Genomic DNA, 12047 nt, shown 5'->3' with positions numbered 1-12047 from the left:
GGATTTGGTTAAATTCCCTGCACTGCGAACAGGTTTTCTGCTCCCAGGCTACTATAGAACAAGTTGTTGTTTATTTGGGAAGAAATAATAAATGTAATCGAAGTACTTTTTATAATCAACAGTGTCACCAATAAAACAATTTATATCAATTAACCGACACTTTTTTTATTACTCCATAAATTGCTACATCTAGGTCTATAATTTCCACCCACTTCTTTATGGTCTATCTCTAAATTTTCTCACAAATTTTTTATAAATCTTTATTATTTTTTTTTCCATACCTTCTTTCAAAAATAATTTCGTACAAAAATACAATTTTGTAAACATTACATTCTTGTTCTGATTATCATAAAAAAACTAATACATTCGAATGTTGACAAGCGATAAGGCAACGGAAATTATGTTTTTACATTTTTAGCACGTGCTTGTGCAAAAAAACATGTGGAATAGTTTTAACACTTAAGTCATACTGCAATTGTTATTTTTGACTAGTTGGCTATTTTGAATATATTTTTAAAAAACTTTTTTTTTTACGTCTTAAAAGTATTAAATTAATAAGTTGACAAATGCAATATTTTCAAGTAGGATTATCTTATTTTTTTCTATACACTCTACTTAGTTGTACGCTTATATTAAACGGGTTTTTTAAATAACTATTCAGAATAACGGAGGTAAGGGGAATTTATTCGTGAATAAGTCTGAAAATAAAGAGAAACTTTTAAATATGTTGAACATTTTAAAATGTGAAAAATCGCCCTCCAGAATAACATATTAATATTTCCTCTTGTTATTTGTTTGGCTTTCATGCTGCAGTCCCCCGAGAATCTCTTGTATGTATTAAACGGTAAGCTTCTTAAATGTTCGTATTAAATCATGTTCACATGGCACTGTGTTCTTTTAATAACTTGTCCATCTTCCTGTACAATATCGCAAGAACGTATTTTCTTTACTTGCTACTAATATCGTTCACTACACGATGTTTATATATTTTGTACATTTCCTAGCATGTGTTTTTGTATTTATAAAACTAGAAATTGAAAGCTGAGACAACGGTTGTGACTTGCGCTACCTTAAACAGTACATTTTTTATTAAAATTATATTTTTCCAAAGTAAATAGTTTTATATTTTGCGTTATATAGAACAGTAAGTGCACCTATGTATTAAGGTTTTCTGTAGGTGTAATATTACCAAAAAGGAAATATTTGCGCGCCTTTATTCAATTCTCGTGGTCTTCCGGAGGATAACTTTCTCGATCTTAGCATATTTTTCGCGTTTAACCCGAAACGAGGTATCATAACTGTTCGCCCCCTACCTTTTACGCACTCCTACGCATTTGCATATTTTTACCCACCCCTCATACTGCGCATCGGTAAATATTATACAGCTACGGCGATGGTAGTGGCGGTGTTCTTTATGATTTCTCACATTCAAACAAATCTCCACCCTCTACACTTAGATAAAGCAATACTCCACCACCCGTACCAGTTGCTGTTATGGAATCTCGCTGATTTCACTTTGCATTTACATAAACGGCTTTCCAGCTCATGGCGTGCCTGCCTGCTCTCGAACATACCCAAAAATAATAATCATAATATATAAACGATTCTTATCCAGCAGTAAACGAAATTCGCCAACGTTTTCTTATAAGATACAAATTATATTGACTACGTGGTGTAGTCGTCTTCAATGTTCAAGACAATTTGCACGCAAAACAAATTTTAAATTTCTATTACAAACAAAAATGTAAATTTTTATTTTTATTTTCCCAAAATGTCGTCTCAAGTCGTATAATTATCGGTTGTTAGCTCTTATGATCATATGTATTTATACTTATCGTTATGTATTTTCATTTTGTTTGTCAACTAACCTCAAGGTTATAACTAAACAAAAAATACGTTTTCTAGAACAGTGTTTCTTAAACTTTTTTAGATCACGTAACGCCAAACAATGATATTTTTTATGCAGAGCTCTTATGAAAATATCTTCAAAAAAGGAGAGTAGACAAAACATGACAACAATACACTCAATACAGCAAAATATAACTAAATTATGCGATATCAAAAATGACGCTTTAGAATCTAACTCATTTCCCATTGCCGTATTTCGAATGGTGTCTTCTGAGCTTTCAATTAGCTCTCTTTTCTTAAAAAAAAAAACGATTGACTTACTCTTATATTGCTGGTGCTTTGTTTATAAATGTCTTGTAAGTTTTGCTGGAACCATAGCACTAATAGTCAAAACTTCCGAGCACGTTTTCTAGATTCTAGAAGACGTTGCAATTTTATAAATGAAAAGATTGAAGTAATTACACGTACTTTCATTTTGTCGCAATACTTATCAATTGTTATGGTTAAAAAAAAATGCAATGCCTTTGCTCGAAATTACTTACACTATACTATATAGTTAATCCCCTTTCAGAATACATAACAAATAAAACGGAATGTTAACTCGTTGTCAATTTCCTAATTGAATTTGTCCCTTGTAGTAAGTCCAAAAAGGGTTGATTCGGCACAATGGGATTTCTCAATTAAACCGTATTGTTCATCGGGTCGGCTCAGATTTTCATTCCAAATTGTAGCGCTAACTTTATATAACAACTGTGCTGACATTGATGAAAACTGCATTCGCCCCATTACAACGTTAACTGTTAATTGCATTGTATGAATGTGTTACCCTCTGTACTGCATTCGGCTGTTGACAATACACACTGTAAGTAGTTTTTACTTATTTAATTTTTGTATACCGATCAGCACCGAGGAAGGTGGTTCTTCCTGACATCTCGTTACGAAATCTCTCCTTCTTTTCGGTCTCGCCTTCACCTCTCCTGGGGAGTGTCGTTCATGTGTGCGTAGGCGTGTGGTTTCCACATTCCGTATAACAGGCGTGTGTTGTGTATTTTTATATGCAGGACTCGCGTGAAGGCGATGCGGCTCGTTCGTGGTACAGAAATAAAAAAAGCGAGGGGTTTTGCAAAAACAGCGTGTCACGCGATCCGGTTTAAGCATTTATTTATTTTTTTTCTGTAGCTTATTTTTCCCGCTGTCTGAAATTTCTCTCTCGGTCTGCGTGACACTTCACTTGCCTCTAGGGGAAAACATGAAAAATCTGTTGCGCGAGGCCTTACCAATATTAAAGACCACCTAATAGATTTTTCAAACGTCACATGTTTTAATTGCCTTCGTCCAAATCACCTGCGCTCAAAATCGAAATAATTAATATACCTGAGCGATTTTAATGATCGTCTGTTTAAAATAAGTTAGTCCACCGAGGTTCTTTTAAAAAAATGAATAATGATCAAGTTCGAAGTTATAAAACGACAATTTTAAAGTTAAACTTGATTAATCGTAAAGGAATAAACTTGGCATTCGTTTTTTATTTATATGAAATATGGTTCAGAAACATACTCCTTGAAATGGGTAGCAATGATCCATGGTGGGTTGTTAAGCTTAAAATGGCTAAAATTAATTATTATCTTATGATAAAATTATAAATCCTCAATGTTGTATAATGATATAATAAAAAGTTCAATGAAAGATAGAAAAATAATTGATAATTTTTATTAAAACATTTTTAAAAAAAATAAATTAACACTAGTCCTTAATACTTAACTTACAATTATATCGTCAATAAGTTATGTGGCTGAACGTACTATAAAGTTCAGTCGCGAGTGTCTTATCTAATTGTATAATGTATTTTAGCTTCGATGCAAAGCGAGAAGGTATTGGTTTTACTCTGATGTGGGCTTTTTTTTTTTATTTTAACCATAATTTAGTGATTTCTATAGTAGTGTCTGTACCTATTTATTGTTAAAAATTACAATGAGTCACGGTTTAATAATGTTAAATTTTGTTTTAATCGATTAGCTGCTGTTTATCTTTTTCACCAACTGTTTCGACAAATACTTTGAACATGAGCATTTTAGTTAATCAGGGCTTATGAATTATTTTTAATTACCTATGCAAAGAGCTATCCACATTAACGATTCGATTACAAATACCTTTCTACTGGTATTTCATAGGATAAGCTACTAATATACAAATATAAAATAGTAAAAGATCATTAATTTCGATGTAACTTGTGAATATATAATACGGACGTCGCGTACCTGACAGTGATGTTTTTTTTATACTTTAATGTGTCGGTACTTTAGTTTGAATTGTTTACTTACCTATACTTATATAATAACCTGTGTAATAAATGAAAAAGGATAATAAATATGTTGTTATAGTCGAACTGCAAATATTATTCTATCGTATAGGATAACAAGTTAAACGACGGCGGCATAGTATGACTAAAAGTATTTTTTACTACACAATAATAATAAAAAATAAATAAAACATTCGCAAAATCGCCATCATAATTGTCACCTATCTTTGTAATACTTAATAGTACCACTATCGGTAGACAAGTAAATTAACATTGGAATGTTTTTGTCCTCGGTTTATATTAAGCAATTTTTATTGACTTTATTAGTTATCATTTTTATTTTTTAAACAAACATACAAATATAGAGAGAATGGTAACATAGATTAAATGAAATCTGTGATGGTAACGATTGTATGGACACTGACCAGCATATTATTATTATATTTTTTATACATTTTATGCAATCCGGTATGCAATTTAGTTACCTGTCATAAAAACATCTTTGGTTGGTATTTCCGGAGGAGATGGACAATGTGCGTATGGGCCCAAGCTCTTGTTAATAAAATATATCATAAACTTAACAAACAATAAACTATTGGCATGTTTTTTATATTTGAAATTTGCATTGAAAAATGCCTTTTTATTCGATTCAACAATATTATATTAAGTTGTTTTCTGCAGTTATAAAAAAAAAAGTACGGATACTTAAATTAAAGACAATTGTATTAAAAAAAAAAAACCAAAACGTTTTGCCTAAATGAAAAATACCTAGCGAAGAAAGTACGGGTACTTGAAATTATTTTAATAAAGAAAAGTGGCGAATTTCAATTTCCATTAGTCCCAAAAAGATAACGAAGTAAAGAAAAGCAAACGTGGCCGTTGTTTGGAAATAATCATAAAGCGTTTTAGCATGAAAACAAAAAGGGTACTACTATGTAGATTGCCCTTAGCGCAAGACCTAATGCGGTATTTTCGCTGTCGCCATGGCTACTCTTTGCTGTAAACATTAGAAATATATTTTTTACTTTAGCGTATATTGTTTATTATAATAAAACATTGCGTTTGTGTATTTCAGTTGTTGAGTGCCGTGGCCAATGATCTAGACTACATGCTTACAGACCTGTACGATTCGCCGCCTACGACGTTGACCAGGTAAGAGACAACATGAACGTTTTTTCATAAAACAATGCACATAATATACTTGCATCACGCCAATTAATTTTTTTTTTTTTAATTTAGGAGTAAATACATTTACTCATCCAAATACCTTATTCTAGGAGATAAATATAAGTTTAAATCAACCAAACGCGCTTTCGATAAGATTTTTTTTGAAATTAACGAGGAAAATATAATTTATGTAAGCGATAACTGTTGGATTATTTACAAATGGCATAACTAACGGAAAGACAAGATAAAGGAGAATTATTCGTTCGAAATCAAAAATGATTTAATTCCCGTAGCATAGATAATTCAATGTTTGCCTCGAGAAGGGAGGGGCGCACATTTAAGTCACGTTCAACGGATATTGAATTTCTGGGCATTCCAGTGCCATCCGAATATATTTCATCGATATAATAATGGCACACGCTCTCGTCTATCCGTTTTTGTCGTCGTGCACGTTCCCCAAATAAAATGGGTTTTGTATCTACCAGGGTAGTAGTAATGATTTCCTTGTTTAACAATGTCGAGTGTCGACAAAGCTGCGGGTCGTTTACATTTGATCAAACACCGTTTTTTAGTGTAGTTTTAGAAAATAAAACGATTTTTTGTTTATAAAAAAATAAATAAAAACAGTGAATACGGTCAAACTTTAATCTTTTCGAGTGCTCTCAGTTAGAATTTTCAGTCGCCTCATCATATCCGTTGTAATGAAATGTGTTTATATGGTACATTTACGCGACTCGCGACGAATGCCTTGAATATATTTTGAACTGGTGTTCTCCTTTAACTAAATTATTAGCATGCAATAGATTTTTAAAACAATAATTTGTGCATACGAATAGTTTACTTGTAAAACGTTTCTTAAATAGCAGTCAACTAGGCTTCTTGTAGACACACGTATAATCGCTTTTCTATTCCAACTCGAACCTTTAATATAGTTTGGCGTCCAAATCCCAGCATTGAAAATCCGATTTATCGTTTTTTCTGATTTAAAATATATCTCCCTGGCGTATCTTAACGCCCCCGAAACGAATAATTCTCAATATACGGTAATATCGAGTCCGTCCAGCTTGAAAACACTTATTTAGGGCGTAAAAGATCTATATTTCTCGGACCCTCCATAAATATTCTCGAGCTTTTGACAAAAGCTTTTTTTTCTGTTCCATTTTCGAAATAGATTTATACACTAAATATATGAAAGCAACGCGTTTGCATTTAGATTGAAAAAGATTCGAATTGTTGATTATGTAAAAGTAAGTAGTGTAACTGTGGATAAATGATGATTTTTAACAGAAGTCCATTAAAATTAGTATTTGTCCCTAGCATACATTACTGTAAAGTTCTCTTGAACTACACATATTTAAGTACTAAAAAAAATCACAGTACCAAACATTTTTAATACTTAACTAAGTTATATGTCTTGTGCGTTTTGTATACATGTTATGTTCTTAGATACTGAATACTCTAATAATATAATCACGCTTGTTTGTGGTTATGGTAAAACGAATGCATGGTTACTCTAACCGTGCTCAATAATGTTGAATGTTACTTTTATACGCCCTCTAATTTTAATAATAAATTGTATACTATTATTTTGTACCGCTCTCTTTTTTTGTACGACAACTCTTATTAGTAGGTTTTGAATCTGCATGTGCATGTCTATGATTATTTATCGACAACGAGGGGGAGGCTCGTTATGTAGTTTTCATTTTATGGTATAGCGGCCTTCCGTTCATTTTTTATTTAGTATCTCCCCCCATGTCTAGGATTACATTCATATTTAATGTTCAATACGCGAACCTCGAAAAGCCGTGCCAATAGTAATAATTTCTGTCCGAAAACCAGAGGCATATAAAGAGGAGGGGTGATATGCTGTATACTTTCTGGGCAGTTTGTATGCAGCGTACAACGTCCATCCAACAGATGGTGCTTGACCCGCGTGTCCATACAAATTATTATTGCGCCCGTGTAATCGCATCGTTACCAAAACTGTGTGTTACCAACAACAACGCCGTTTGCACAAGGGTGGGCTGGCTAACGCTTTCAGTACTTACTCAAGGTTTAGGTACAAGAAAGGACTGACAATTTTTCGAAACAAAGTATTGTGTTTAAAAAAAAAAAAAAATTATTCGTTTTGAAAATAATTATTAATCGACATTGCTTCGGTCTGTATTAAGTTGCACTCTCTCACCGTTTTTTTCATATGATAACAGCTACATTTCAATATGGATTTTATTGTTTTAATACACAACTCTAAAATGCAAATGGGGGTTAGTCGATATAGCCCATACATCATATTGTTTATGCGAGTACCTACGTACGTTCGCGTTTGAACGCGCATAATATTATATTTGTGTATTTTTTATTGTGAAAAAATATGGTGGTATTAAATTATTATTATTATTTTTTTTTTTAACGTATGTGCATACCGTATGTACATTGTTCTCCTTCCCACCGTGGTGTTCGGTTCCGTTTGGGCCCGAAACCCCCGCGTTTTATGTACCGTAAGAGATAAGCATTACGCTTGCCGTGCGTGTGGCCTTCTCCAGTGATTTATGCCGTCGAAATAATTGCTGCTTTCGGTTATGATTGCCGGCACAAGCCGCATTCCAGAATCGCATTCCTGAAGCATCCCTTTTGTTAATCCGAAACTAATAACGGAATTCGCGACCCGTAGGAGGCCGGCCGCAATACCGCCGAGGAGGAGGTGGGTTGAACATTGGATTTTTCCTCGGGTCCCAACCGTGAACCGCAGCTGCTAAAAGAATAAAATATAAAATCAGCGAAAGCACATTTTGCCCCTTGAATATCGGCCTTTTTAGATTGTGCTTAGATGTGGTTGCACTGAGAAGTCACAAATTCACGTTACGTTCCCGTTGGTGCCGAGAGAATATTCTCTGCGGTAAGCTTTGCAATTGCATTCTTGTCGTTGTCCCCTTTAACGGTCAGCAATTTACCGTTAAACAATACGGTTATGCCCGTATTAGAATTGTCCTCGCCCGAGTCGTACTTAGTTTGATGTCACTGCGAATGAGACAGTCCAAAATTTAGTGCGTGAACGTGTTCATAGGATACAACGAAGAGTTCCCGATGATGATCTCTGTTCGATAAAAACAAGCTTAAGGGAGGTTATATACTTTGGACATAATGGAAATCGTTATATTTTCCTGGGCGTTCTGAAATTGGATAATCGTAGTTTCTTTTGACTTTGGGCAAGTCAAAATCCCTAGTTATACTTTTAGACCCCTAGAATATTTAGCTTATACTTGCACTGGTAACACGTAGGCCAGAAACGGGTATTTGCTAAAATATCTTCTCGAGTTTATATTATAGTTCTTTTTTTTACGTTGTTAACATTTAGATGTATCGTAAGTTGAATAGTTTATTCTAAATGTATTTTATAAATCATTTAACTACTTAATATGTTTGAAAATATTGTATGGGTATTAACTAATAAATAAGATATATGTCCAACAGAAAATAGGTTTAAATTTTAAATCATTTTAAAAAATACAAAGTATTTTTTCTCTAACTTTTACCGAAACTTATGACAAAATTTTATTATAATGGTCATAGCCATGTTAGATACATATTCTTGGCAACTCAGATATTATGCTAAACTAGGAAAATTCGGGAAAATGTGTTAAGTGAAAGCTAGAAAAGTAGATTCGAAATAGACGAGAGTACAGTTATAAAAAAAATGATATTATCTTATATATTATTGTAACGAGTACATAACTTTATAATTCCAATAATATATTATTTCACACCAAAATTAGTTGCTTAATGAAATAATAAATACCATATTTTAAAGCTACGTACTAAGATGGTAATAATAATTTGATAAAAATAAGTGTGTTTGGATCATAATCATTTAGTGTTGGCAAATAGTAATAGTATATGAGTCGTTATTGTATAAAATCATGTATAATACTTACACATCACTAATTATTAATTTCATACATCTAAAAATAAATGTTAATTATTATTTTTGTTGAATCTAAGTTAGATTATTAAAATCGACTATATTTGTATATTTTAATTGTCAATATTTCATTGATAATACTATATAGTATTTTATCAATATATTTTTTTAAAAATACATTTGTTTTGTTTGCTCTAAAGTTTTTTAAACAAAGATTTTTATCGTAAAATTGAATATGTGAGTTCTTTGTTTTTTTAAACTGATGGGTATAAAATTATAGGTATAAAAGTTATGTACGTAGTGTTGTTTATACGGTTTACTCGAGTGGAGTACAATTGCCTATCTAAAGCGCCGTTATTTGCCATTAATCGATTCGGACTATATATTTTTATCAAATTATTTTCTACAATGTCAAAATGAAAACCCATCCGGCATAAAGTTTCTGTCCGTCAAGTCGACTTTTTCGGTACGCGCAAAAGTCAATCTGTCCAATGACTGACGTCTTTATATTTTATTACGTTTAGTTCGGGTCATTTATCATTTGTACCCGGACATGAAAGTATTCCATCACGAGTGACGTGTATTATCCAGGAGCCATTAGTCGGTATTAATTTCGATTTCACATCGGTATTACCTTGCAAGATTTTTCCTGGTGCTCTTTGGATACATTTTCACCCACCCTTTGTCACACCCTCTCAGAGTAGTTTTAAGATCGATGTACCAAAAAATCGTATTCAAAGTATTTAGGATTTCGAAAACGGCTTTTTTTCTGCTTTTCACTCTTACTTTTTTATCTTTTTTTTTATCCAAAACTGGATGTTACGCGGGGACTGAGATATACGATAGCGCTAAGGCACACTTCCCCTCTCGGTCCCACCGCAGCTGTCATATTCCCATATTAACGTTTCATCTGTTTGCCCCTGGCGACGGGAAATCAGAAATGGAAGCAGCGACAAGCAACGTGACAGCGTCAACCAACAGGCAACACTTAGGAGTTAGAATCGGTCGTTTTTAATGTTAAGTTATTTCTATTTTTAGAGTACGCGTGTATTTATGGTTTTTAAAAAACAACAACTTTCACATAGCATTTACTATATTATTAAAAAAATTGTATTGAATCAAACGATACATTTGATACAAATCAGCTTCGTTTGTTAATGAAAAAAACTTAAATTACTATTTTCTATGACAATTGTTAATCGCCTAATTCACTTTGCGCACTGATGATAACTTTCAACTCAATTTAATAATTTTAACTGACCGACAGAGACTACTGTAAACTCACGTATGTATACTTTTTTCCAGACATAGTGTAATGACTATTTTTTTCACGAATGCAATATAAAAATACATAGGAATTTTATCAATACGGATTTGAGCCCAATATTTATTAAAAGTTTTACAAACAAAAATAGCAGACCATTCTACACGGTTGGAGAAAAAAATTAGTTTTCTTCTAGACGTCCGGTACACTCGTATTAAAAAAATAAACACCCCCATTATATTTCGTCAACTAGGTCTTACCTACCTTTGTCGCACAAAAGATGACTACCCGGCTTCACTGTGGGGGACGACCCTACATTTTTTTTCCTCTTGTCCCGGACGATTTACTGTCTCCAAGTTCTTTCGTAAATTTTTGCTTAGGCTTCTCGGACCTTTCCATCTCCCCAAGGAGACCCTACGGATACAGATCCGTGTAAATAACAGCCCGGTCGGTCATTCTTATTTGTTTCTATTACGGAGCTTAAACGCGTGCTCGGCCGTCTACGACATTCTTGCGGCCACAATAAAACGCATACCGGGCTCGATCATAAATCGCTTTTATGGGAATTCCCCGGCGAATTTATACCGGCAGAGACCTATAAAGTTTTTCACTATTCCGTGGATACTACGAGAAAACTGCGGCATAACAGCCTATGTTATTGAAAGCAACCCATCGTGTACCACAATGTTCACCACAAGTATTAATAAACGTGTCGTCCAAAAATCGTGCTAAAGATTATTGAAATTTCTAATTCAAATTCTCTTCAAGTCGAGAAATTGTTAGGAACGCGTTGGTTACACACGTTGTACATTCTGCCCGTCTTGTTGAAAGTGTACTGTGACCGTATTCAACCGAACGATTGACATGCGTATAATCAATTAAGGTCGACGTTCTTTTTTTTGTAGAACGCACGTTTTACTTTTAAGTATATCGCGTCCGTTTGATTACGAGTGCACTCGATTCAGCGTTAGTTGCACCATACGCTGAAACGTCCACCGATTATATGCATATGTGTAAAGTATCTTAATAGGCTTTCTTCCAATCCTCGATGCTGTTCACAGACATTTTCACTTAAAATTATTCGATTTGTTTTACTAATCGTTCAATTTTGAGTGTCGCCATTTGTTTTTGATTCTTTTTTTCGGTCCAAACCTGACGACGACAGCTTTTATCCAGAACGGCGGTTTCCTCTTCCTTTGCATTCCGGCTAAACCACATTAGGCGTGCGGCTGAATCGCGTCCGACGGTTATCGATTGTGTGCACTATATTATTATTGTCGCCAGCGCGCACTGCACATTACCACCGTGGACAATGGAACGCCTATACAGTAACGTATCACAGATAACATCGTTTACGCCTCCGGAGTCGTTAATCCATACTTGACACTCCAGTCGAGAGGAAATAACACTCGTTCGATTTTATTATATTTGCCTTACGCAGTTGATATTTTCACAAGGATGACGGAAAAATAAATACACGTTCGACGTCGTTGCTTTTTTAAACGATATTAGTTTTTTTTATTATTGCATGTCTAAGCGTAGGCCGCGCC

At 33.7% G+C, this 12047-nt stretch overlaps 1 protein-coding gene across 1 annotated transcript in view; it reads left to right on the top strand.

Moving 5' to 3' along the window:
• LOC126846936 (protein sprint) overlaps positions 1 to 12047 on the top strand; it is a 74134-nt gene that overhangs the window by 7808 nt on the left and 54279 nt on the right. Inside the window, exon 3 of the mRNA XM_050586842.1 lies at positions 5223 to 5299. Within this exon, the coding sequence (XP_050442799.1) occupies positions 5223 to 5299 (77 nt within the window). The remainder of the gene's footprint in view (positions 1 to 5222; positions 5300 to 12047) is intronic.

The sequence above is a fragment of the Adelges cooleyi genome, unplaced genomic scaffold (genome assembly GCF_023614345.1).
Source record: "Adelges cooleyi isolate 19-005CV unplaced genomic scaffold, UGA_ACOO_1.1 ACOO_flye_CR_arks_rails_tigmint_CR_PRNA_9, whole genome shotgun sequence".
In the NCBI taxonomy this organism is placed as follows: domain Eukaryota; kingdom Metazoa; phylum Arthropoda; class Insecta; order Hemiptera; family Adelgidae; genus Adelges; species Adelges cooleyi.
This window is presented reverse-complemented; position numbering and strand designations above follow the sequence as displayed.